At 41.8% G+C, this 27767-nt stretch overlaps 1 protein-coding gene across 1 annotated transcript; it reads right to left on the bottom strand.

The window, feature by feature from the left end:
• Positions 1-1532: 1532 nt before the first annotated feature.
• On the bottom strand, positions 1533-27479 carry dnah12 (dynein, axonemal, heavy chain 12). The gene is made up of 72 exons (XM_061074912.1): positions 27271-27479; positions 27096-27183; positions 26706-26895; positions 26551-26620; positions 26296-26454; positions 26010-26205; positions 25281-25469; positions 25038-25191; positions 24869-24960; positions 23752-23930; positions 23523-23658; positions 23292-23417; positions 23075-23209; positions 20909-21102; positions 20586-20829; positions 20306-20491; positions 20019-20219; positions 19712-19906; positions 19514-19635; positions 19292-19427; positions 19062-19208; positions 18620-18739; positions 18094-18250; positions 17824-17996; positions 17587-17739; positions 17244-17483; positions 16823-17068; positions 16575-16694; positions 16343-16452; positions 15376-15559; positions 15142-15282; positions 14969-15052; positions 14400-14588; positions 13765-13884; positions 13420-13608; positions 13191-13342; positions 12954-13092; positions 12602-12768; positions 12266-12521; positions 11823-12119; positions 11441-11619; positions 10807-10999; positions 10539-10700; positions 10259-10453; positions 9991-10124; positions 9754-9916; positions 9579-9659; positions 9315-9491; positions 9079-9210; positions 8911-9000; positions 8688-8828; positions 8353-8594; positions 8123-8270; positions 7883-8028; positions 7554-7768; positions 7271-7463; positions 6985-7177; positions 6721-6893; positions 5939-6079; positions 5656-5814; positions 4745-5040; positions 4416-4669; positions 4172-4312; positions 3920-4057; positions 3610-3843; positions 3325-3513; positions 3126-3229; positions 2828-3032; positions 2225-2362; positions 2036-2127; positions 1866-1933; positions 1533-1726 (listed from the first exon to the last, which is right to left on the bottom strand). The coding sequence occupies exons 1-72, from the start codon at positions 27477-27479 to the stop codon at positions 1533-1535; spliced, it is 11895 nt and encodes a 3964-aa protein (XP_060930895.1).
• Positions 27480-27767: the final 288 nt, after the last annotated feature.

Raw genomic sequence — 27767 nt, 5'->3', positions numbered from 1 at the left:
AAATAAAATGGAGTTGTGTTAAAATAAGTCTGGGGTCATGACTCTGGCCTATTGTGAATGATTGAAAGACTATTTTGGACCTTCTTTGTAAGATTTTCTGTTTGGACTTTTCTGCAATGGACTGTGTTTTCCCTCTGTGTCAATTTCAGGATTTGTCTTCTTTGTTTGGCACGTTGAATTCTTTGTTTCCTGTTTTATCTTGAAAGATCTTTCCTGTTTTTCTCTCTCTTAATTTCATATCATTGTCACTTCCACATGTTTCATCTGTGCTCCTGCCTCACTTTGTCTTCATAGTCTCAGTATTTCACTTTGTCTTTGACAGGTCGATTGTTCAGTTTGGTTCAGTGGACTTTTTCCTGTCATGTTCCCAAGATCCATTTGTGTTTTGCTTCTGCAGTTTTCAGTGATTGATTACCTTAGTTTGTGTTTCTCCCTCCGAAGCTTGTTTAGTGGTTTATGAAATATTCCTTCTGCAGTTTTCATTTGCATTGCCCATGCATGTGGCTTCAGCTTGCTGGAACCTGACATCTTGAGATGTTGCAGCAGGTCACAGCCTCACATTTGACCAAAGGCCGAGCAGGTGACAAATGATGCACGTTGAGAAAAGGAATAGAGACCCCGACATGTAGGGAAAGAGAATCGTTTTTACTCTGAAGCAGCAGTTTATACAAGCAAGAAAATCAAGCTCAGATACACCAGTTTGTATCATGTCAAGTATTCTTGTTACATGAAAAATAAAGTTTACGTGTCTCTCCAGTCAATATATTTAAACTGAAGCTATTAACTTTTATGAAAAATAGTTTTTCTGTTTTTGATTGTTTTCTCCATATACTGTACATCCACACCAGTGCTCGATCCAGTTTGGAAACATACGTGTTGAAACCATAATGATGTTTTATCTGTGACAGTAAGACTTGTACACGTCGTGTACACAGGCGCCTGGACTAGCTTGTGTTTCTTGAAGACATTTCACCTCTCGTTCAGGCTTCTTCAGTTCTTACTGACTAATGGGATGTTTTAATCTGTGGGTGTTTACCAGTCCTGAGGGTCATTATGTTAGAGATCTGATCACCGTTGGGCAGCTCTGAGTTCTTCTGTTCAAATGCATCCTGGATGTCTCCTGTGGCCACTTGTGATCAGAGCTCACTTCCCTGCTCTATATGCTTATAACCACACATGTCATTTGTGTTCGCAAAGACCAAATTATTTACTTTTTACCCAGGCTGAGTTTACAGATGTGTTTGATGACACTGTTGTGTGTCAGTCCGTGTGTGTATGTCGGTGTAAACAGGAGGATAGATAGATGATAAATGGTCTGCATTTATATAGAGCTTTTCTAGTCTTGACGACCACTTTGCAGAACAGTTTAGCCATCCGTCGGACGGATGTTGACACCAGGTCTGAATAGGGGCTTAAGCAAACCCAACAGCCTGCCTGTTTGACTCAACCCCTCACAGGACAGATGCTAACCCCTAATAGTCAGTTAGAACTTGGTTGAGAGTAGAAATGGCTGTCCAGGTGGTTGTTTTGTTTCAGTCATCGAGCTGGCAGAGCATGGCCACCCCACGCTTGATCCAGTGTTGAGGGGGTGTGCTGGTGGTTAACGTCATGGAAATGACAAAGTTGGTGGAGTGGCCTGTGGTGGAGAGGGTGCCCTTTCTCTCACTGGTCTTATAAAGAGGGCAAACGTACAGATCCTGAGGCTGATCACTGCTCCTCTTCTGAGCTGCGGGGGAGAGAAGGGACAAAGTAACACAAAATAATAATGAATGAAAAGAAAAATGCATTACGTTTACAAAATGAGAGTTGAGACAGACACATGAAAACATGATTGGCATGCATTTTATCTGTAAGTTAATACATACTGGGTTTTATCCAGATGATGGGCATCATGTCAAACAGGACTTTCGGGAGCTGCTCAGCCAGAAGTCCTCTGATGATAGAGACAAACAATCATCAACATTTGTCATGTCTCCTCTTATTTCTCAATCATCATATACAGTAACTAGTATTATAAAAAAATATGAACATCTACCGCTCTTTGTCCCATCGAGCTCCATCCAGAAACAATCCAAAAATGTAAACGCCGTCCTCAGGTGATGTGTCCGACTCGTTGATAGGAAGAACCTGTAAGATCATAACCACATGTTAGTGTACACATCAAGACGATATGAGGATCTTTGAGTTGGAGACAAAAGCTTTATTATAAGTTTGTCCAGTTGACCTCAAAATCAAAACTGAGCAGGTCGATGGGGATGTGGTATTTCCTGGCGTAGTTCTGCATCGCCCCAGTTAGAAAGGCCTGGGTGAAGAAGAAGCCAGATAGCCAGAACACGCTGGGTTTACAGGCGTCGTACCATCCCTACAGACACACAGAGGGAAAGATACCGGTGTAAAGTTCCAGTTTAATCATATTGATGAATATGCTTTTATGGTTTTGTTCCCTCCACAGCTTTATTTACACACGCTTAGATAACACACCCACAACGAGGGCAGTAACATTTCATTTTCAACAATGCAACTCGTATTTGAATGATGAGGAATCAGAGACCAGACATTACAAACATTCAAGGCATGAGTGCAAAGAAAAGAGCTGAAGCAAAGGAAATCTGAGTGCAAGTGACGGAGTGTAAGCACAAGCAGGGGCTATTTGAGAGTGCGTACATGGTTTTGAGTGAAATATTAAAAGTACAAAATTTGAAAATGACATCAATAATTCCTGCATCAAAATGCAAGACCACACTCTTGAATAAAGAGACTAAAAACATGTAATCAGTTTTCCTATCTCCGGGCAAATATTTTAGTATCTTTGCTGAAATAGTTTCACCTGCAAAAACTTCAATCTTGAGAGAAAGTCAGAAATGTAGCTGCCCAGGGGTTTGAGGCTCGGGTAGGAGCGCTTGGCCCATTTCTCCGGGACCTTGCCCACCATCAGACTGCTGGCAACAGCCTCCAGATCTGCATCCATCACCACCAGACCCTTGATGGCCTTCAGCAGGTTCTGTAGACTCACACGGATCGTACTGCACAACCTGACACAGAGGGAGAGACAAATCCAGTCATATAAAACAAATGGTGATGTTCTGTATTTCTTGAAGTTGTGACACTGAGCCCTTTGTCCGTACGTGTTGTAGCGCTCCATCTCCTGGACCAGGACGGTGTTCATACTCTCCTCGTAGAGCACTGGGAACTTTGACAGAGCTGCTTCTATGTCAAAATTACGTGGAAGCTATGTGGGGAACAAACATAACCAGGTTTCCATGAGCACGACCACACTCGACGGCTGACGATTTCTTAAAGCTGCTGACATTTTACATTTGGTACCTTGGTAAGGATGCCATTGGCTATGTCGTAGAGTGTGTTGTCACTCCCGGAGGTAACTCCTCCTTTAGCGCCACCGCCCTGTGTGAGCAGGAGTGAATCAAACAGCATCTTGGTCTGCTGGAGATCTTTGGAAATGTCGACGTTTTCATGCATCCCAAAAACCTCTGGGTGCTGGCTGAATGGAAGCTCCTATGACCCAACAAAGGTTTTGTTACACAGTTGGATATGCAGTGTATATATAAGACTGCCACAATGTTTAAACCCATATATGTAAAGTGTTTATACCTTGATAAATTCAATGTAGTCCTCATAGATAGATTTAGGTGGGGCATGGTATTCACCACTAGGGGAGAAAGGGTAGCAAGGTTTCTCAATGACATCCTTGTTGTAGAAGTCGGCCAAGATGGTCATCAGGAGACGTCTATCCCAGTCGTCTGTCACACGGCCTCCATAGTTACACTCCCCGGTCAGATACGTTATGGCCTCGAAGGGAACTTCATTGTATTGGTTCACAAACAACTGAAGAGGAAAATAAATACAATTTCAGATAGTTGCAATGGTAGTAACTGCAGCCAGTCAATCTTTGAATGAATACCTGTAGCTGTCGGATGCTTATACGCAGGTCAGACTCGTTGAAGCCATAGGGAATATTCCAGCCCAGTGGACCAAACTTCTTTCTTTCCTGAACAAGTGCGTGGAAGAAGCACAGTCCATACAGGAGCTTTTCCCAAATCTAGTGGAGAAATACAAGGGTCAGAAAACATCCATTGTGTGATGCAGTTATTAAATGAGGAAATGTTAATTCCTGTTGTATACAAAATGAAAATTAGCCGGTTCTGTTGCTCACCGGCTCCTTATTGGGGCAGTAATTGAAGAAGTTGGGGTCAGAAATAGGATCTGACAAGTAAGACTGAAGCAGGTTGAGTCTCAGTCCCGTAGGAGGCTCATTTGTCATTTTCACCCCGCTCTGCAGGATGGTCACTGGAAACTGACATCAGAAAGGAAGTTATTTATCTGGGACTTCATCTAAATGAAATCTCTGTATTGCTGTTTAAAGTTCTGAATGCATGCTCATGTTTACTGTGCCTTACCTTTGGTGAAGGGTAGCTTGTGAGCCAAAGGCGGAAGTCAGGATGGCATGTTGCTGGACTGAAGTCCTCACAGATTTTCTCCAAGGTGGACATCCAGGAAACAGCCAGATGACAATTCTGCAGACACACCCATGTCCCATCCTGCATAGCTGTATATATCATTTTAGCAGCGATGGGACCCTGGCCTTGACCGAGAGAAATGGACTGGAACTTGGCACCACTCATGCTCTTGTCACTGGCAAACTTCAGTAAGCCTGTGGAGGGATTTTGTTAAAGGGTAGTATTATCTGAAGTGTTGACAGACAATCATCGGTCAAAGTGTGACTTACTGGCCATGGGATCAGCTCCTGGAGACAGCACAAACACCAGAGGGATGGTGGAGTTGGAGTCCAGGTAGCTCTTACTCAGGTCAAAGGGAGGGGCTTGGACAAATTTCTTCCCCAGTTTGCCAGTCACATACTTAGTGACAGCTGGAACTATCTTATCAGGCCGGAGACAGCGAACAATGATTGATTTCTGCAGATCGTTGAGTCGATCACACCATGGTGCAGGAAGGGGAGTGTTGCAGGGCTCCTTGCTGTCATAGATTGGCTGGAAGTCTCCCGGACTCTTGATGAAAGCCTCTCTGTGGAATATGAATAGTGCTAATTAATCAACAGACAAAATACTGTCACTAAGACAGAGTTATTTGTACAAGGTTGTTTACATCTGTTTTCTGCGGCCAGCTCTTATAAGGTTGTGCACCTGAAACTAAAACAATACACTGCAATCGTATATCTCTGCCGACCAGTGCAGTTTCAGTCTATATACATTTTATTCAGACTCATGTGAGGTCACTGTGACAGTTGACCACTGAAATTTAATCAATTAATAGTTGAATCCGAAGGACAACTGGTCAAAATATGAAGACATTTCCTCAAGGTGCTCTTGATATGTCCTGTTCACAAAATATGCTCCGTGAGGTCACAGCAGCCTTGGCCTTTGACCTTACACCACAACATTCTAGTCCAACTGATCGTTTTTAGCAAATGTAAACAAATTCTCTTAAGGTGTTCTTGAGAAATCATGTTCACAAAAATTGGACAGATTGTCAAACAGAAAACGTAATACCTCTGGCCACTGGATATCACACCGGTGTAGAGGCGTAATAAACCCAGATTCCCTCCAGTAGTCAAATGAAATTCATTATGACTACAGGTTACACCTAAGTTATGATAAAGAAAATCTTGATGCTTTTTACTTGATTCCTTGTAAGCCAGGCAGTTCACTGGCTCGACATATCTCATCCCAGCTCTTATCCTGCAGCCAGCTGGGGTCAGGGTTAGCGAGGGTCTTCTGCAGGCCCACTCCACCAGTCAGGAAGAACACGAAGTCACAGTACTCAATCTCCTCCTTTGCTCTGAATGTAAATATCAATATCAGATACCACATATCATCATATGAGAACCTGAACAAAAGCTGGAATCAAATCCTACTCAGCAAAAATAATTCAACCAGTGTCCCACAGTGTCTTTAACACTTACAGGAGGAGATTGCAGCAGAGGAGGAAGGAGAAGAGCAGTTTGTCCTTCTCAAACAGAGAACGACAGACGTTGCAGAACAGATTATAGGTGAAGTGATCGATCAGGAATCGAAGCCTCCTCTCCAGGGTCTTGGACTTGTTACTGATGAATAAAAGCAATTCACAGAAAGTTTGAGATGAGCACAGACCAATACAAGGTTAAGGTAAATTAAGCGATAAGCTCAAAGTTTCCTCTAGATGTCAGTGTATAGTTTATCTTCGCAAAGAATTCTGAAATGAAGCTTAATCTTTGGTGAATAAGTGAAGGGCTCAGTGTTCACTTGCTGCTCTATAGTTGCACTTTGGTTAAATATGCTTATCCTGGGTATAAAAAAGTTGAAAGAATAAAAGAAAGTGGGAGCTTCTGCAAAAAAAAGCAAACAAACAAATATTAAGTATTAAGTAGCATCATACAATGTACTGTTTTAGGTTGGGATTTTAAAACTGGTGGAATAACATAGGACGTAATGTCATAATCAGAATATGCTCAATGAAATCACCTATTGAAATATTGTTATTCTGAATAAGGTCAATGGTCGGAATATTTATGTCCATGTATATTCACTCATTTGTTTTCTCTCCAGAGTAAAAGTGTCCGCTCTTTGTGGCAACTGTTGTTTTTCTCTTTGTATTGTAAGGTATTGATCTTATTGTTAGGTTAACTGCCTTGGGATAATATATGATGTGATTTGGGTCTATAAAATTAAAGTGTATTAATCAGCTGGTATCTTCATAATGTCTCACCTGTCTTTTATAGAGTTGATGTAGAGGTTGACAAACCAGCTCAGAGAGTACTGGTACATGGGGTCAATATTGGTCAGATCAGCAATGCTGAAGAACAGGACGGAGGAATGCTTGGCAATGGCTCTGTAACCCTCTCTGGACTCTGCTATCTCAATCTCTGTCTTTTCTGCAATCTGAGAAACAAGTAAACAGAAGAATGTTAGATTAACAAATGTCAGACAGATTCACACATTCTAGATGTTATGTTTTGCCTCTGGTCCACACCTGCTGTTTTTTGGTTATCTCATTGGACATGATCTTAGCGGAGTCTAGAATCTGAATGGCGCTCTCATCCTCCAGGATGTTTCCCTCTGATGACTGCAGCGTTTCTAGGATCTTATCCTCGATTTCCTTTAGTTGTCTCTTATTAGCAGCTGACTGCAGTATAAGTGCATTTCTCTCCTCCTCCAGCTCAGGCCTGTGGAACATTAAAAAAGCAGTTGCGATTCTCCACTGCGGTGAAAAGTGGTATTTCAGTGAAACATCAAAGTGAGGATTATATGAGCATTACCTCTCCTTGGCGACCACGATGCCCAGCAGCTGGTCCTCCAAACCCTCTGGGGTGATCATGAAATTCAGCAGGGAAACCTTGGTGGCCAGTTCTGGTAGGTAGTGAGGGTTCCTCAGCTTAGTGGTGATGTAGAAACGGAAATCGCACGAGTATTCAATCACACTCTCCCCCAACTTGATGCAATCCACACCACCTAGGTGAAACCAAAGTTCACACAATTCACAGTTTTTAGCTGTTTATAATCTCAGATGAGCTTTTAGCTGCTATGTAACAATCACAGCACCTTGTTTAAAGGTCTGTTTGAGCAGCAGTGGTTCCAGTGAAGGGTCCAGCTCCTCTCCTACATTTTCCAGCAGTAAGGGAGTTCCAAACTGAATACAGTTCTCCAAAGTTCTCATGTAGTCTGCATCAGTCAGCTTGATCACACTCAGGTTGTTGTCTTTCTCTGAATTCTTCACCCACTTGTTGGCCTGGCCCTGAGGGTCGATCATCAAGGGCCTACAGTGACACAAACAATGATCCTAGGTTGAATTGTATAAGCCCAAAAATCAACATGTGACAAATGTTTCAGTAGATTTTATAGACAAAACCTTTTCAGCAACAAAGACTCACCATCTGCGTGAATTACTGACAATGACACCGTTGTCGATAGAGAAAGAGTCACTGGGAAGGCCTGCAATGTTCCAAGCCCTGATCTTAATGGGATCTCCCAGGGTTTTACTGAGAGAGAAGTCATCTGATGATGGAATGGTCTTAGACTAGAGAATTTGAAACAAGTGGAAAAAAGAAAATATACAATTAAATGTGTCTGACTTAAGAGTAATACAAATTACAAAATTAAAGGAGTGTAACCTGGCAGAGTTTGGTCCATAATTTGGTGCACTCATGTCTGAAGCCGGCAGTAAAAGCCCCGAGGTATGCGATGACACCAGCAGAGATCAGGACATCTCCAGTCAGGTTGTCGTATGTGTTCTGCAGCTCATCTGCTGCCTTAGACCATCTGCACACAGATTTCAGTCACTGGAATCTTGTGATTATTTCTAAAAATATTGAATCATAGTATTTCCGTGCATGGTCATCACCTGGTCTTCTCTCCACCCAGACCACCTATGAGTTTCTCAGCCCTCTCCAGCTTCCTGGCACACAAATCCACTTGGAACTCCAACTGAGCTTTCTCCTCCGTCTTCTCCTCAAAGGTTTTCTGAAGAGCAGCTAAACGGTCCTCAACCTCTTTCAGCTCGGCTCTCTTTTGGTCCAACAGGGTTATGGTAGCAGCCAGCGACTCCTGAGCCTCCGCCAGATTGGCCTTCTTAGGAGCCACAACCTGAATGGACAGAGATCGGTTAACAGTGTTTATGTATATGTTTACAAAGATTATGAGGGAAAAAAAGTCTTTTCAAATCCAGAAACACTGCACCTTTGCCACACGGTCATACACTTCCATTGCTTTTATCCACTTGCACAAGCCCTCTGCTGCGGAGGAGGCCTTTGCCACTATACTTGGGTCAAAGTCAGGATTTGTCATGTACTCACTACGGATTTTTTGCATCACAGGGACCTGCAATGAAGAGATGCAGGAGTAAATTTAGACAAAATCCAAGTGTTTCCCATAATAGGAGAGGAGTTTTCCTGACACTCACAGGAATATTGTCTTTGTCATATTCTTTGAGATCACGTAAGAAGTTCATATCCCCCAGAAGCTTCTTGCTCGGACCCCAGTAGTCAAAAACCTAGACAATAAAATAAAAAATATTAACACAAGTTGGAATGTTGAAATAAGATGTATGTTCTTTTATCCTTTATCCAACCTTTTTTCCAGCCCCAGCTGGGTCAGGTATCTTATCTGGCTTTATGTCCTTCATCACACACACAGCTGCCATCACCAGCTTCACCCCTGAAGGTGGATTTTTCATCGACTTCACGATTGTGACATCAGAGGGCTGAAATTAAAAGACAGCTCAACTTACTCAACTGTCTAACTTGTATTGGTCTCAGTGAAAACTCAAGCGGGTACTAAGAAGCTGTGTGGTTGAAGGGTGCTTGCCTTCAAAGTGTTCAGGGCAGAGAGAGCAGCTTCCAGGGCAGGAATAGCCTCCGCCAAGTCGCTCATACACTCGTTCTTCAGAGCCTGAGCCTCATTGGCTTTTACAGTTGCTGCCTCCTCATCAACACGCACAACTTTACTTTTGGCTGCCACCTCCACAGACTCTACTTCAATCACCTGAAAACAGCAAGTTAAACAATATACAATATGTATTATAAATATTTCAGTCAATGTTGGGGCTGAATAAATATGTGATCTATTCACCTCCATCATTTTGGTGTTGTCTATCTTTGCCTGCTCTAGCTTGGGCTGTAGATCCACCAGCTCCTTCTTCATCTCACCCACCTACGGAATAAATGATGACTGAGGTGTGCTAAACATTGTTCATTAAAAAAGACAATTAACAAAACAACTCATGTAAAAATGGTGCTGTCTGTACCTGAGATTCAGCGAAGGCTAGTTTATCCAGACCATTGGTGTACCTCTGTTTTGCTTTCATGACAGTGTCTCTTTTCTGAGTGAGCAGCAGACGGAAAGCTGCAATCAGCTCCAGATAGGATGTGGGTGTCACATAATTATGACGACCAAGCTCAGAGAGGAATCTGCGGTGAAAACAAGAACAAATAAATTGTCTATACATTTAAATATACAAGCTTAAAAGAAGCCAACACTGTACCTCTGTGAGAGCTGTTTGGCAGAGGTATGGAATGTTTTGCAGATGGGTACGACCTCCAGCCTCTCGTTTTCACTCATCTCCAGTGACTCCAGGAAGGAGTTGGCCACTCGCTCCAGAGCCTCCTCTGGCCAAGGCTGTCAGGACAGAGAGAGCAAAAGGAAAGTGAGGATAGGGACAAAGAAGAGAGAATGTAAAGACAGACTGCTCACAGTAAAATAGTGTCTACGATTAACCTATATTTAATTTTTTCCTCATGTTTATGTAGTACCTGGAACCAGTCAATGGTACAGCAGTTGATAAGAGATGGAAACTGGCGGAGGCGATTTCGAAAGGCATCTCCAATGGGACTGAAGGCCACAACAATATGCAGGTTCTCTTTACAGCGTGCCACAAAGAAAGCAAATAGAGTCAGAGGGCTTAACTCCAAATTCTTATTTCCACCCTGGGCAAAGGGACGTACCGCCTGAAGAAAGAGAGATAAGAGTTATCATAAACACAATTAAATAGGATCAACTATGAACTGCTCTACAAGTCCTATAACAACCTACCTCCATAATCTCTTGCTTCTCATCTACGGCAAACAGATTGGGCACCTCTCCTGTGTTCAGGACACTGTCCACATCTTCTAGAAAAGCCTCGTTTTTTATCTGAGCATCAGTAAGTAAGAACACAGTCTTCTGACCTTTCACCCCAGCATTTTTCAGGAGCATCTGTATGATCAAATGAAAATGTCTGTTAAAACTTCAGCTTAAACAAGCAGAGGTCAAATAGTGAAGTGTTATAAGAATGACAGGACAACGAAGTCTTTCATAAAACCTTGAGGTCATCTCTCCAGTCAGTCATGCCATAGTTCTTCGAGATCTCAGGCTGGAACAGCATCATGTGGGCCATGGACGTAGCCAGACGTGTGATGGACTGGCGTCCACTGCCTCCCACTCCCACAAGCAGGGCATTTCCTCCAGACTGCTTCAACACGCGGCTGATACGGGACAGATGCTCCAGGACGTAGCTGCATAACACAGACAGTTTATACCTGTTACAATTTCCATACAGAGAACGTGAACATGAACATAAATAAATTACAATACACTATGTCTTTTAGATGAATCTATGATCCAATCGTGCAAAACATTCTCATCTTTACATACTATCTTCATTTTTATTTCACTCATCTGCGTGCAATATCCTAATCTGTTTGTGCGACATTTATTTATTATTTTTTTTAATTATGATAATTGTTTTTCCTTAAGATACATATATACATACATACAAAAATTAAAGATTGCATTTGTGAGCTGGATGCAACGTAATTTAGTTATAATATGAACTTGTCTTGTGTAAGCTCTGAATGAAAATAAAGTTTTAATGCTTGTTTTACTTCATGCTTAGTTTGATGAACAGCAGAAGACTGGAGCAGGTGATTCAAGTCTGAAGTATTTAAGCTGTTTACCGGAAGATGACCAGGTTCATGTGATTCTTGTGCATCTGATTGTATTCCTCGAGACACGTCTCCACCACCTGAGAAAAGCTTTCCATTGAGGGCACCTCAGCGTACAGCCGCTTATCATCCTCCAGGTCCAGGTTCATGTAGTCGCCGAACAGAAGATTGTGCATGTCCTCCTCAACCAGCTGAGACAAATGAAAGCAATTTTTATTTAAATAATTTTTTTAAGTATGTAGTTTGTCCTTCTAGTGCACAACCAACCAACCAGCTTGAGAGGAGAAACAGGCCAACGCAGCTCTGTTCTGTCCTGCATTTACTAACATAAAGTGAAACAGGATGATAGTGAAGCATATGACACAACAGAAAATATAACTCAATATCAACTTACTTTACTCCCTTGTTTCAGGTGATCAAAGACCTGGTCAAAAGACTCTTTGAAGTGATCTTTGAGTACGCTGTTCATGAGCTGGTAGAGCCACGCGCGATCTTTGTCATCCACCAAACGGTCATAGTAGACACGGAAGACCTCATGGACAAACAAGCGAATCATAGTGTGTTTGTTCTCTAGAGACTCCTTCTTGAGCAGCAGGCAGCCTTGGATTACGCGTGAGAAGTCCCGCAGGTTGAATGTGTAGTGAGACTTGGCTGGAGTTGGTAGCAGGTTCTCCATGGCTTTCTTATACACCTTTGGAAACCAAAAAATTATTTAATAAATAAAAATAATATTAATGATCAGGAAGTCAAACTGTAGAAAAGACTGGATGGTTACTTATAGACTGTAACACATGAAATATGTAAGGTGATATCCTGGTGTGTCTTTGCGTCACTTACTTCCATTGTGGCCGTCACTATTTGGTTGCCAACTGTAAAATATTCAGGTGGAAATTCATTGTTTTTGAGATAGAACGCCACCACATTGGAGAAGATGCGAACCATAGTATCATCACTGAAGGCATTGATGCAAAAAATGTTGAAGTGCCGCAGGAAGCGAGGTGTCACTGCATTTCTCCCTCCACCAGGGGGACCCATAGCTGAGATGAGCTGGAGGTCGACAAGAGTGATCTTGGAGGTATCCTTCAGATCATACCTGACAGAGCACAAAGGATAACTGGCTGATATCTATCTCACACTTGTATTAATATGACACTGGTCTACAATGGTTCATACCAGTTTCCATGGTCTATGTACTGTCGAAGAAGCTCCACAGGTGGCTGCGCTCCAAACTGTTCCAGTGCAGGCATGTTCATGTCATCAACAAAAATGACGCACTTCTTGCCCAAGGGCGGCCCAAACACCCCCTTCCGTCTCTTATCTAACCTGGACATGATGATATTCTGGAGGATGACATACAGAGTGAGGATTAAAAAATATCTCTATATATTAACCTATGTTGTTTGTCATGATTTTTGCTTCATGTGATATTAATGATAAATAAAGTAGTCAACCTGTTTATATATTTTCCTAGTAATCAATTTTTTTTAACAAAAAAGGATTTCATCTGAAGTTCCAAAATGCTCACCTGGGTTTGGTTTGCACTTGTGCGAGCTGAGAAATTAATGAAGAAGGGTAAATAGCGATCTTTGTCCAGATTGTTCATCAGTTTCTCCTTCACATACACAGACTTCCCAGTGCCAGTAGGACCAACAAACAGGAGAGGTCTGAGCAGAGACATAAAATGGACCACAAAAACAAGACAAATATATAAAGAATTTTTGATTTGTGCTGATTATTGCCTATGACCCGTAAAAATACTAACACTCCGTAGCTGATGCAGAGGTCCAACAGATAAGTGTAGCGAACAGTGTCCATGGTGGGAACAATGATTTCTTGCACTTTGGTGTTTTTGTCGCCCAGGTTGTCATTCTTGATGGCATCATTCCAGTGAACCCAACGGCCTCTATCTTTAAACTGTAAAAGAGATCACAGACTGATTTACTGATTTAAACACACGTGAAATGCATCTGAGTGATGAGATCTCACAATACCTCATAGAAATAGTCATACACCTGGCCTTTGTCATTCATGGGACATTCCCATTTACCCACAGAGGCAGGGACTGGGAATTCTTCTGTTTTTCCTGAAACAGTCGCCCTGATGAACTCACTGAAAATCTCTCTGCTGTCTGCATCACAGCTGCCGCCCACTGACCACACCAGGGAGAAGGCAAAAGCAGCCTGTGATCACAAAGGAGAAGTAGATGTGTCAAACTAAAATATACTGTACAGGTAGGTGCAAGAAAACATTTGCATGGACATTAGCAATGTGCACTTCCAAAGCAATGGGTTTAAAGAATCAAGGTGTTCAGATGATAAATGATTTAGCACGTTTACCATGATCCAGACGCAAATATTTTTATCTCCAGGATCCGTCTTGACAGGTTCAGTGAGCAGCATCTCAAACAGTCGACACAAGGACACCACAGTGTTACTGTCATGAGTGGACACAACTTCCTGTAAAGAAAACCATCATCAGTGATGACGAAACATATGTCTTTCTACATATAAACTAGAATGGCACTCAGTAGAATGCAAACCTCCACCAAGGCCCAAAAGTCTTCTTATAAAACCACATTTAAATTCACTAGATCTGGATTTTGATTGACATCTGCACTAAATTGCACACACACACAAATATCAGTCTGCTGAACATGCCTGAGTTTTTTCATTAAGATCCATGAATTATTCTCTAAGTTAAAGAAAGTATCTCACATGTTAGATAAAATGAAAAATACATGTCAAGATCAGCCCCCTGATCTCAATCCCCACCAGTATTTAACAGGTTCTTCCATGGGTCATACCCTGCCCCTCTGCAACATTACACAGCAGTTTTCACGTAATCCTTCTAAAAATCCAACAAACTTGACCTCCTGGTCTGGTGGAGGTAATAAACTTAAATTAGCGAACTGTGAACTAAATGTTCTGCAGATGACTGTGTCTGGATTGTTTTGGGACCTGGGGACACTAACTCTGCAGTTTCTACGCAGCGTCCTAAGAGCAGGCGGCAGGAGCCAATGGAAGAGCCCCAGCAGCAGCGAGCGCTTGTCCGGCCTCTGAAGAGGATCAGGAAGAGAGTTCATCCAGGAGACGACTAGAGGCTCCCAGCCCAACTGAGATGGTTCCAGGTAGATCATCCCACATCGACTGACTGTGGCAGGCTGCAGTGAGAAAAAAAAACAAGATCCAATTAGATCCTGTTAATCAATATAAGTACTATGGAGTACCAATCAGTATTGGATCTTTAAGACTGATACTGTTCAATATTTAAAGATTAAAATGACAATAAATTTGCCAACAATTCCTTTTTTTTCTTTCAAATATAAAAATAACAAATCTTTTTTTAAATCATCACATGCAGTTAACACTATGCTGTATATGTAACATTGATATAGCAACTTTATTGCTCTCCTTCAGTGATTATTATGTGAATAAATTAAATGTTGTTTATGTTAGGAGCTGTTTCACATTAACATTAAAAATAATACATACAAAGAAAATTTGTAAGAATCATATACTTTACTCTTAACATCTGACTTACAGAGGCCTGTGATAGATCCATTGCTTCAAATATTAGATTCATTTGATTGGACATCTGGATGATTTCCCCACTCATCAGGCACAACTGTGGAGGAAGAGTAAAGCAATACATATATTGTCCATAATAATACATATTGCACTAAAGTTAGAAGGTTCCAATGTGTATGTATGAACCTTTTTGTTGTCATCCAGCACAGTGTTCATACTCTCAATCCACAGTGTGTCTATAGGACCATCAAACACCACCCATTTACGGTCCGGTGTTTCAGCTGATGCAAATTCACGAAATGTGTTGGCCACGATTCCATCTGTCCACTGAAAAAGAGGAAAAACAAAAAGTGAGAAACTGAGAGAAAGAAAGAGACAGCTGCTGTGAAAACTGGATCTGCGACACAGACGTAGACATACCTCATGGGAAACTAGATCAAACTGTCCAAAGAGCTGTCCCATCGTGATGGACTTTGGGTTCAATGTCCTGAAGATGACCTTCTCCTCTTCACCATACCCTCTCTCATTCATGAGAGTCAGAGTGTCAGCTAGCGTGTGCAGCACTTTGGTCTTTCCAGCAAAAGGCTCACCCACCAGCATGAACCTAATATTACAAAAGGAACATCTTCATGCAATGTTGTGTTTAATATTTGCCCTTCAAGCCATGTCTCAGACTACTGTATATAACTGGAAACCATGAACATCCATCCATCTATCCATTGTCTTGTCTCAATTATCTGGGCTCAGGTCATGAAGGTACCCAGTATTACAGCACCCTCTTGGGGATCCTGAGGCGTTCCCAAGCCAGATATGATATCTAATCCCACCAGCAATTTCTGTTTCTACCCCGGGGTCTCCTCCCGTTTGGGCATCAGTTAACCAGTAAACCTCCAAAGGGAAGTGCCCACTTTCGACATGAGGGAGCAGTGGTGTTACTCCGAGCTCTCCCCGGATGTCTGAACTCCTCACTCTTTCTTTAAGGCTGAGCACAGACACCGGATGGAGAAAACTCTGTTCGACTGAAAACATCCATCCACCCATTACCTTTACTGCCTATCCTTGTTGAGGGTCGAAGGAGGACTGGGGAGTTATTCCCAGATGATATTGGGTGAGAGAGGAGGTACACCCTGGAATGGTTGCTAGTCCATCACAGGGCCAAAATATAAAGCTGAACATGTCCCCACAGACATATGTAAAGCCTCCTTGGGTCTCTTGAAATGGCGCTATACTATAAATTCAAGCTATTATTATTATGAAACAACTATTCACTCTCAGTGTCACTGATTAACCTAACCCCAATTTCGTTAAACCACTGCAGCTTTGTGCTGCCGTAACTGAACACATAAGTTCAACATTTGAAAATGTGAGAAATTGAAATGTAACATACCCATGCCTGACTATCATCATCTCATATGTCTGAATCATCTTCTTTAAGAAGACCTCTGTTGGTTGTACATCGTGATTCTTACAACACTCCACAGCAGCCTCCAGAAACAGCTGCAGAGGATATGAAAAAAAAAACCAATGATTATAATATACTACACAATATAAAAAAACACACAGAGTAGGAGTTTTAAATGTTGTACAAAGTAATAAGTAATGACATCAATGAATCTGACCTTATAGTCAGCCTCAGGAAGAGAGATGCCTGGGAACAAATCACTGGTGATCCCATTGAATAGTGGAATATCATGGGAGAGAAACTTGGGCTCATTGACATCCTTTATAGACCTGAGGAGCTGAGAGTGACAACATGTGGACAAAAGTTAAAGGGTCAGAAACAGCCAACCAATTGACAAATCAGAAAAGGTCACAAGTTGGATTCTGTGTATTGTCAATTTTTTGGAAATTATCTCAGTTCAAATACCAGTATGTCCTCATTCTCCTCCGGAAACTTCAGCTTGAGGTTTCCTGCAGCCACGAGTACAGCTTTGACAGCTCTCATGCCGTAATCGTAATGAAACTGGGAAGACAGCTGCTCCGAACAGAGCCTGTAGGTCATCACTATCTTTACGGACAGTGGTTTAGCATTGAGGAAGCCATATGAATACAGTGAAATCTCTGCTATCAGTGCGTAGTTGGGCACCATCATGGCCACTGTTCTGAACAACACCTGCACATAGAAGAAAAAGAAAATTTACTACAATCTATTACTGAAAATAATGGGCAGAAGCAAATATTTTCTAATTTTATGTTGCATTGTATTATAACTGTTTAAAAGCACCATCAGTGCATCACAGTGAAAAATTTGATGTCTGGCAAAATAGAGCTTATCGCTGGTATAAGACCTTGAGATTGTCTGGGAGTTCTGAGCGTCCTGCATAGCCAGGGTTCATCGTTATGGACACAAAGCAGTTGGGATTGAGTTTGAGCAGAGTCCCCTCAAAGTCAAAGTACTCCAGCTTCTGCTCGACGGCTCTCTGGATGCAGAGAACCTGCTGGGCCACTACAGACAGCACCTCCAGCTCAATACGGTTGAATTCGTCAAAGCATGCCCACGCACCGGATGATGCGAGTCCTTTGAAAAACTGTGAGATTGCACCAGAACACATGTTAAAACATAACTTTTTGGTTTTATAACAATGGCATTAGAATTATAAATTGTAATCTAAAATTTTCTGTTGGTTGTACTTTTCCCATAGCGATGTAATCCAGTCCATCAGAACAGTTGAAGACCACACACTGCACAGCTAGAGCTTTGGCCAGGTCTTTGGTGGTTTCGGTCTTTCCTGTTCCAGCAGGACCCTCGGGTGCACCACCCAAATTCAGGTAGAAAGCTCCAATCTGGGACAAAAGTAAGGCCTTGGAATTCAGCAGTATTCCAATAAAACAATTTCATTCAAATACATTATTTCTCAGATATTTTACCAGAGTTCTGTAGCATCTGTCAGTCAGTGGGGTGATGACCAGACGTGGTGAGTTCCCCAAGTACTCGTAGGCGTATTTTACGTCACAGTTGATTATGCGAACACGAACGTTATCATTGCTCCAGTAATAACGCAACTGGGCGAGCCACTGGAAGTCGGTTTCATGTGATACACCTTTTAAAAATGGAAATTTTATATTATTTGACAAAGTTTTTTTGTTTTCATTGCTGAAGCAGAGCTCTGTTGCAATTATCAGTATATTTTGAGGTACCTTTCTCAATAAGCTCCATCACCACATCCCTGGCATGGACGTCGATCGTGACCAATGCTCCCAGAGTGATCCGTGTTTGTTTGGGCAGTTTCCCTCTCACCAGCTCCACGATGTCCTTCAGCTGATTCTGCAGTTGCTGATAGTAGTTCTTTAAACCCTACATAGAGCATAAGCCAAAGTCATTTTTATTTTTGTGTTTCCCCTTTATCTAGGGAATATTCAGGTCAGTCATTCAGGAGTGAGACACAACAACTCCATTTAGTTTAATTTGTACAATACCAAATAATTACATTATTTCATGACAGGAAGGTAAAGATATTACAATATTTCCCTACAATATAACTGCTGATTTCAGTAGTATAACTAGGATTTTGTTTGTCGGTAAATCAAATTTTGACACAATAAAATGTTTCTCATATTCATAAATATACAAATCTTTTCCCTTAAGTCAGCTGTGATTGTAGGTAGTTGAAAAATTGAACAATGTAAATTTTAAACCCTCACAAAACAAGATGTAAAAACTTACATCAGCCCCATCTCTGATAGCTTCATGCACCTCTGAGGTCCAGTAAATCTGGGAGGTGCAAAGCACCACCTGCCCAGGCCATTCCTTCACCCACTGGCTCCTCGCAGTCTCAGCATAGGCCTGTGAATACAATCACACTTTGCTCTCAGCTGTCACAGACTCATTTATATCTATTGAAGTTATGGTTATTACATTTTTTCTGACACTTTTTATCTTATTATTGAAATCCTCTTCACGTCTTGGTAGCCATCAATAAATAAAGATTTGAAGTCTGTTGAGTAGCCTGCTCTTTCTAGCCTTTCCAGGATTACCAACCTTTTATTTAAAACAAACCCTGCATTGTGCAGATGCAGCAAATGATCCATACACAACATGGTGGTATTACAGTTAACAATCCAAGGTATTGTGTGATTATGTGAGATTTAATGAAAATCTATCTCACCACCCTGGACCGGGCCACCACATCTCTGACACTGCGAAGCATCACATCCTCCACCTGCACCAACCACTTCTCCACAGCTCCTCTGGCTTCAGACGTGGAAATGTGTTGGATTAGCTGAACACGCTCCCCTTCACTGCTATACATGGCCTGTACAATATGCAGTGTATAATTTAATAAAAATGATCAACAATTATGTCATATACCGATTACAATATATGTGATTGTCTTACCTGAATATCCAGATTGGGTAGAAAGTCGAGTTTAGAAATGCCTTCGAAGCACTTCTTAAGATGGGGCTGCACTCGCAGTGGGTCCTTGGTCTCAGACAAAATCTCCAGCATTTCATCATTAGACAGAAAGAAGAATCTGGAAGTGGTATTAACAACAAGTATCAAAACCTTGGACACATTAACATTTGAACATAAGAAAGTCAGCAAAATCGATTTATTTACCGTGGAAAAAAGAGACGTTTCTTCTCCAGGTAGGCATTCAGTCCTTTCATGATGCTATCCAGGAGATTGTTGGAATCTTGCAGTTTTTCTAGCAAACCAGGCAGCGAAGTTGCAGGCAGAATCTATGTTTAAAAAAAACACTAGTTAACTTTCAGGTTATTTATTTTGATGATCACTAAGAACAGTTTTGACAAGTACCTTGGGATCCTTAATGCAGTGTCTCATGACTTCTCTCCAGTTTTTGTCAACAGTTTGGAAAAGGCGTCCCTCCTCTGGAATCTGCTGCATGATGTCCTGAGAAGAGAAGATGGGCTCCAGGTAGAGCCACTGGGCCTGAACCTTCAGCCACTCATCTATAGTTTCTTGAATGCGAAGCAGGCGCTCCTCCCACAGCTGAAACCAACCAACAACCAGTTAAAGCTTTGCAGGACTACAATACAGTAAGTGAGCTTAAACTACACCCACCAAGTAGAGGTCTATTTATTTGTCATCAGCTTCAGCTAACCTTTATCTGCTTTTCAAAGGGTTTGATGAAAGGTGAGCCCCTCATAGTCTGAGTCTTCACAATCTGGTCATCTAGAATTGTCTGAATCTCATCCCAGGAAGTCAGGATAGAAACCCCAGTCTCCCTGTAAGGTTGGTGTTGTAAAGAAATACCGTCCCAAATGTGCACCATGGCTTGCATTGCCTTCTCCAAGGAAAACTCCTGTAAAGACACAGACAATGTGGGTACACTGTCAAGTAATCAAAATAGAGATCCAGTATTAAGGTGATATGAAAATACGTTCTCACTTTACTTGAAGCAGCACTGATAGACTCAAACTCTTCCAGGTAAGGGGCCAGGTTTTGTTTGAGAACTTTGCGTAGTGTGGTACCAGAGTCAGGTGTGAGGTCATAGCCAACTATATGTGACATCTGGTCCCAGTGGCGGGGTTTGACACCTGGATTACACAAGATGGAGACTACAGGGATATGGTCCTGTTGACACAAGCATATTACAAATATTATTTTGGCATCGGGACTACCCTCATTACAAAACTTGATGACATTAATGAGCCCCTTAATTAAATACCTTGAACTCTTTGATCTGCTCCATTACAGTGGAGCACAGAAGTATGTTGGGGTTCTCTTGCTTCCTTGGATCGTCTATGCTAGGTTGTCCCTTAGCCTTTCCAACAAATATTTCAGTATTTTGCTCGACCTTGTTCTGTTTCTGTTGGAAAAACTTCAGCATCTTTAAGATCTCTCTAAAGAACTCATCCAGTTGTCCCTCCATGCTCTCCCCCTCCAGGTCCTGGAAGGATCCATCCATCCATCTATACACAAAGAAGATGAACGTTTTTCCGGATATCTTTTTAAAACAAAAACACGACATGCATTAAACTGAAATTGGACCTGTTCTCTGTTCGCTGCCACTTCAGTACAAGTCCAAACAGCTTCTGGTACAGTCCAATAGTCTCTTTGATGACATCAACCTCTGGGTAACATGTGGGCTCCCACTGATAGAAGATCTCTTCTTTGTTAATGAAGCCAATTTCCTCCTCAGTCTCCTGGAGAAGTTTCTGAACTGTTCTGACATCTGAAACATACTACCCCCCCAAACACAAAGACAGAAGAACAGTATGAGAAACCTGCTCACTGCATCAATCTTTGTTGTTGAATAAATTAATAATTGACCAAAAGACAAAACAAAACCCAACAAAGTAGCAGAATTGAACCTTACTACAACAATGGAATAACAGTTAAGAGATATTTTTAAATGTTGGTATAACAAAGACCCCGACTTAAGATCTGTGGCTATTTGACAGAAAACCTGATAATGCATTAGTATTGAGAGAGGATAAATGTTTGAATTAAATTAAATTCATGCTCAAGGCACAACAAATTTCATGATGCTTTTAAACAATTATGAATGCTAGTGTCATTGCAAGAATTTCTAAACATACTTACATATTATTTCAATTCAATTAAATTGTATTTGTATAGCGCCAAATCATAATATACATTATCTCAAGGCCCTTAAGATAGAAGGTCAAGCCCTTACAAATTATAGAGAAACCCAACCGTTCCCACAATGAGTCTGTCTGTCTGTCTGTCTGTCTGTCTGTCTGTCTGTCTGTCTGTCTGTCTGTCTGTCTGTCTGTCTGTCTGTCTGTCTGTCTGTCTGTCTGTCTGTCTGTCTGTCTGTCTGTCTGTCTGTCTGTCTGTCTGTCTGTCTGTCTGTCTGTCTGTCTGTCTGTCTGTCTGTCTGTCTGTCTGTCTGTCTGTCTGTCTGTCTGTCTGTCTGTCTGTCTGTCTGTCTGTCTGTCTGTCTGTCTGTCTGTCTGTCTGTCTGTCTGTCTGTCTGTCTGTCTGTCTGTCTGTCTGTCTGTCTGTCTGTCTGTCTGTCTGTCTGTCTGTCTGTCTGTCTGTCTGTCTGTCTGTCTGTCTGTCTGTCTGTCTGTCTGTCTGTCTGTCTGTCTGTCTGTCTGTCTGTCTGTCTGTCTGTCTGTCTGTCTGTCTGTCTGTCTGTCTGTCTGTCTGTCTGTCTGTCTGTCTGTCTGTCTGTCTGTCTGTCTGTCTGTCTGTCTGTCTGTCTGTCTGTCTGTCTGTCTGTCTGTCTGTCTGTCTGTCTGTCTGTCTGTCTGTCTGTCTGTCTGTCTGTCTGTCTGTCTGTCTGTCTGTCTGTCTGTCTGTCTGTCTGTCTGTCTGTCTGTCTGTCTGTCTGTCTGTCTGTCTGTCTGTCTGTCTGTCTGTCTGTCTGTCTGTCTGTCTGTCTGTCTGTCTGTCTGTCTGTCTGTCTGTCTGTCTGTCTGTCTGTCTGTCTGTCTGTCTGTCTGTCTGTCTGTCTGTCTGTCTGTCTGTCTGTCTGTCTGTCTGTCTGTCTGTCTGTCTGTCTGTCTGTCTGTCTGTCTGTCTGTCTGTCTGTCTGTCTGTCTGTCTGTCTGTCTGTCTGTCTGTCTGTCTGTCTGTCTGTCTGTCTGTCTGTCTGTCTGTCTGTCTGTCTGTCTGTCTGTCTGTCTGTCTGTCCATCTTATCAGGTTCACAGATGGCAAGTGTGTTTAAGACATGCCAATGTCATGTGTTAGGATATAATACCAGTTAAGTTCATCATTCAAACTTATATACAAGCCACATATGAACAGTAATAAAATAAATTCAGTTTCATTTAATGAAAAACATTGACTATAAAATCATCACTGTAGATAAACAAGGTTGAACACAACGTTTTTTAACTTCACTCTGCTTATAAAAAGCTCTGACACACGACACAACGTCCAGCACACAAACAATAAAAAGTGACAGTATAATGTAGAACTGTTTGAGGAGGACTCACTAAAGACAAGGAATAATTCTGAAGTAGCTCAAGATAACTGAACCTTTCCAAACAGGCAGGGTGAGAGCGGCACTGCACTAGTAGTAATAGTTCGACTTTTTGGCAAGAGTAAGATGAGAAGATCGAGCAATATATTTACTGTCCAGATGTTAGAGTGATATCAGTCTTACCATCTAACTCTCTGCAAAAAAGCAAATATCATACTATTCCATTCAGGTTATCTGAGAGCACTAATGACACAGTACCTGCTGCATCATATCCAGCTCAGAGCAATGGGGGAACTCCTCTACTCTGCGTCCCAGCTTCTCCAGGTGCACCATCAATCGCTCTCTTTTAGCAAGCAGCTCCTGCTCCCCCCTCTGCTTGGACTTCTGCAATACCTGGAAAATGGCGGAATCAAGTCATCCTACAAAAAAACATACATCCATGATATATTGTTAAAGGTAGACAAAGGAGCTATACCTCATCACTGAGCTCAAAGGCATGGAGAATGTTCTCTGGCCAGAGAAAGACAGTTGAATTCAGCTCCAGATCCTCGGGCTCAACGATATGGACGTCCAAGAGGTAGATCAGTCTGTTGTAGGCTTCCTGTTGAACACAATATGGAAGTGGTTTGTATTACCCTTGTAGATAATCACTGAAATCAATGTATTTTTGTAAAAATAATTTTGTAATATATGTAAATGTATTTACCTTTATTCTTTCATTCAGTTCTGCAATACTCTTCGTCTTAGTAAAATGTATGTAATCAACTATTTGAGCCATGTCCTCTGTGTTCTCTGGAACCTTCAGAGCTTTCTCTCTCATGGTCTCAAATTCAGAGCAGATCCTTTGGACAGAAAAACGCATTATATAGACAAATGGAAATGTAAAGGGAAAAAAAGGGACGCTATATTTCCGAATGTTACAAGACGTCACTCACAGTAGATTTTTCTCACGGTGGCTGGTGATCATTTTCTTCAGAAGTATTTCGGCATAGGCTTTGGCTTTGTGAGCCAGCCCTTGTTTCAGCTCTTCACATTCCAGATGGACCATTGTGAAGTGAACTTTTGCTGGGAGGCTGGTGATCTCCTTTGACACAGCACGGAAGTCCTCCACTAGCTTGAAAAGGTAGTGACATTAGAACAAAATACTTTTAATTCATTAACTCATAGTTCAAAATCCCATAAAGATGTTACCCTTGAACTGGAATCAGACCGTAGATGACTGATATTCCAGAATTCAATTAAATTGTATCTGTATAGGGCCAAATCATACTGGGAATAATGTAATGGGACTCTGATCTTGGAGTAGTTTAACAGATGATCAGTTGTCTTAGACTTGATATACACACCGTGTATACATCTGAATCTATTACAGAGTTCCTTTTACTAATTCAAGACTGGCAAAGATTAATGAGAAGTTTTAAGTCCAATTTGAACCTGGTCCAGTTTGTGCTGTCTTTGGTTTAATATCCAAAGAATCCTGTGCTGTCTGACCAATCAAAGTCTATATGCTTATAGCTTTCACTTTACTCCATCCAAGACTTTTGATCGTCTTCAATCTGAAATAACATGCTCCACCGTTCTTTTCTCACTAGGTCAAAGATGTTATGTAATTCCTAAAGTTGGAAAAAATTTAGAATGCACTCAAAAGGTCCTCTCAAAGTTGTCTAAACCTTATGGAGGCCCTCTCTGGATTATGACTATTGGAACCCTTTTATAAAGATTAGGGCTTAACCCATAAATTTCCTATTACAGAAGAGAGCCCCCTCCCCCCTTTTTCGAGTTTTTTATTTACTTTCCTGTGTTTCATCCCTGAGTAATCTCCACCTATGATGATAAGACATTTTAACTTGTCAAAAGACCCTATGTAAATTGCTTATTTGTTCTTGAGGGATGATGAAGTCATACATTTAGGTAAAGTACATGCTTTGTATCTGTTTCCTTTGTGGGATAAAACTGTGAAACATTTGACGGTCATCAGGAAAACTTTCAGCAAGGTAGGTTGAGGTAAAAATGTGTCATGTCCTCCAAGAATTCAAATTATTATTTTGTTACCTTAGTGTACTCATCAAAAGAGTGTTCCTCTTCCGTGAACATCTCCACCCGCGCCTGTGCAGTTCCATCGATTAGCCAGTCATACTTGTCAACTGCAAAATAAACCAGAAGTCAGCAACTTAAGAACAGAGGTGTGATGATAGGATATGACTGCATAATGGATCATCACCATAACTCTGGAAATGATTGTTAGGTTCCTCCAGATTCCTGCACACAGCTGCCTTTAAAGTGTCCTGAGCCCAAGAAAGGACGCGATCAGCCACCTTAGCATCAACAAACGAAGACGTGGCTTGTGTCAACCATGACTGGACGGTCTGCACTCTCTGTGGATAGATTTCATAGATATCAATACTGGCTCAAAATAGAATTCTATACGTGCCCTAAAGGGGTCATCTCAAGTGGTCAACGTCACCTGCAGTGTATTTGTGATGCCGTTAAGAATCTCAAAAACAGCATCTTCCAGATCTTGTAAGGTGGGGTAAATTTCCATCTTTTCATCATCAAATGTCAAGGCCAAACGGAAGAGGGGCAAGCGGTGGGGATTGCTCGGCTCAAACAGATTGATAAACATCTCCACACTTGTCTGAAGCATGGATTTCAACTGGGAACAAACAAGAGAAAAATGTTTAAATATACAGGAAATATAGAGCACTACTCTAAACAGACTTTCAATAAAGATACAAACAGATAAATCTAATAATAACACTTTTTTGTTTAATCAAGCTGCACCAAATGCTGTAGATATCAGTTCTCTAAATATGCTTGATTTGTTTTAAAGATCCATTCATTATTCTCTGAGAAAACAATGGAAATGCCCTATATTTAAGAAAGTGAAAACAATATCCTGGGTCTGCCCTAATCCGGATCAGCACCAAAATATAAAAGGTTCCTCACAGACCCATACTGCTTCCTTTCACCTTGTTTCAGAATACACAAAGACAGGGGTGAAAACAAAACCTCCTTGGTGGAGGTAATGAGCAGCTGTAAAGATACAAACCTTGAAGTTTCAATTCAAGGAAGTTGGCTTGCAAAACAATTTAGATCAGTATCACACAGTATCTAAGTACTGTTGATAACAAGGAAACCCCCTTACTTTAAATCATTTTTATCAAGTCATAATCAAGCCCATAATCAGCGTTACCTGATTGGAGATGAGCGTGGATGCACAGTCATAGAAGCAGTCCAGTCTTTCCTCTTTAACTCCTTTCCGAGTTTCTTCACTGGTCAGTAAGTGGATAACTTGGGGAAACCAGGTATTCATGATACGATCTTCTGTCCTCTTACACTCCACAGCCATTTTGTTCTGTAGGGTCTTACAGTCCACGGGTCCTGAAGCCCTGAACCCACAGAAGCAAAAATTAGTGTGAAAGATCTTATTTATGTGCTAATTTGAGCAGAATCTCACTGCCTTCATGTTGTTTTCTCACCTCCATCCTGAAAGATCAGCCAGGACCAGGGTAGAAAATGTGGTGTAGCCAATATCCAGAACAGTTTGCATGACCGGATGAAGAATGTGCAAATTTCTTTTTATCATCCGGCGGCTTCGGATAAAGCTGTCACGCCAAGGCCGGGAGAAATCAAGAACGCTGCAAAAGATTGTAAATGTATTTTAGGAAAGAATGAGAAAATGGATCAACCACTATATTTGGTTACTCCGTATCAATCATTTTCTGTACACTCACTTTGCTTGGGTAGCTGCCTGTTGGTCTGAGATCAGCTTCTCTTTATCTGGATTCCTCAGCACCGAGTCCACTAAAGGGAGTGAATATGACATAATAATTCAGCTGTCGTCTCCATGTCCTCCACACACATACTGTACACAAACAACTTGCGTTACCTGTGTGCTTGACAATGACATGGCGGAAGTCGTCGCTGACTTCCGTGCAGAGCTCCTGCAGCAGCTTCTTGGTCTCAGGACTCTCCTTCAGCTTGAGTGGGACTCGGGAGACAATGGAGTCCAACCACTGCTGCTGGATGGGAGCGTATGGGCGTCTCTCCACACATCGCTTCAGGAACTCATAGTTCATCTGTCAAAATAAAACAAAGACAGAGGGTTGAGAGCGGTAAATAGTCTCTAGACAGGTCAAATTAAAAACTTTCAAGAAGACTCACCCTACACTTCCGCTCCTCACTAAGCATCTGTAAAGCAAATGTTCAGACCTCGTTATGTCATTACACATATATGAATTCACATTTGAATGGTGTCCATATGTAGCTGGATACATACAGAAGATGGAAACTGTGGCTCTGGTGACTGACAGCGCACTGCTCTCCTCTCTTTGCTCTTTCTGTAAGTTTCCATTGCTCTGGAGAAACTGAAATAAAAAAAAGGGTTCCACAAGCCAACACAATGAGTGACCTGTGCAGATATCAGTGGGGTGACACATAAGAAGGTGACTTACAGCATCGTATGGTGTTGCTCTTGTTTGCTCCTCCTGTGTCTCAGCAGCTTCTTGTAAACAGAGAACCTCTTGGATAGCTCCTCCTTGGTTGCTTGGAGCTGCTCCATCTCTCCCCCCCGCTGCTGGGGGCCTTTAATCGGGGGCAGGACAGGAAACTGAGGCATGTCCTTCGTCTTTATGGTTTTGGAAACTCCGGAAGAGGCAGCCATCTTTGGCCAAAAGACACTGAAGACAACCATGGGGGGGGGGGGGAGAAGAGAGGTTGAGACTAAGTTACAGAAGTTGTAAGCTAATGCTAGGCTAACTTCCAAGACAACATGACTGACTCACTTTCTTCCCAAGAATCAACTTGGAACTAACGACTAGTTGTATATGAAGTTATAACGTTCTTACCTTCATTCACTTACGTCTCTGTTTGGTTAAATAGTAACTATGGAGTTAGGTGACTCGGTGTATCTGTGAGACTGAGACGTGCGGCAGTGTTACCATAGAAACCG

The sequence above is a fragment of the Limanda limanda genome, chromosome 7 (assembly GCF_963576545.1).
Source record: "Limanda limanda chromosome 7, fLimLim1.1, whole genome shotgun sequence".
Taxonomy (NCBI): Eukaryota; Metazoa; Chordata; class Actinopteri; order Pleuronectiformes; family Pleuronectidae; genus Limanda; species Limanda limanda.
The sequence above is the reverse complement of the archived record's forward strand: the minus strand, read 5'-3'. Positions and strand labels throughout refer to the sequence as shown.

Excerpts from the sequence above, each read along its gene's own strand:
- dnah12 (XM_061074912.1), bottom strand. The coding sequence starts at position 27,479 with ATGGCTGCCTCTTCCGGAGTTTCCAAAACCATAAAGACGAAGGACATG. Across the intron at positions 12,769-12,953 it reads CAAGTGCAAACCAAACCCAG|AATATCATCATGTCCAGGTT; the intron begins GTGAGCATTTTG and ends GTCATCCTCCAG. Across the intron at positions 4,058-4,171 it reads ACTGCCCCAATAAGGAGCCG|ATTTGGGAAAAGCTCCTGTA; the intron begins GTGAGCAACAGA and ends TTTCTCCACTAG.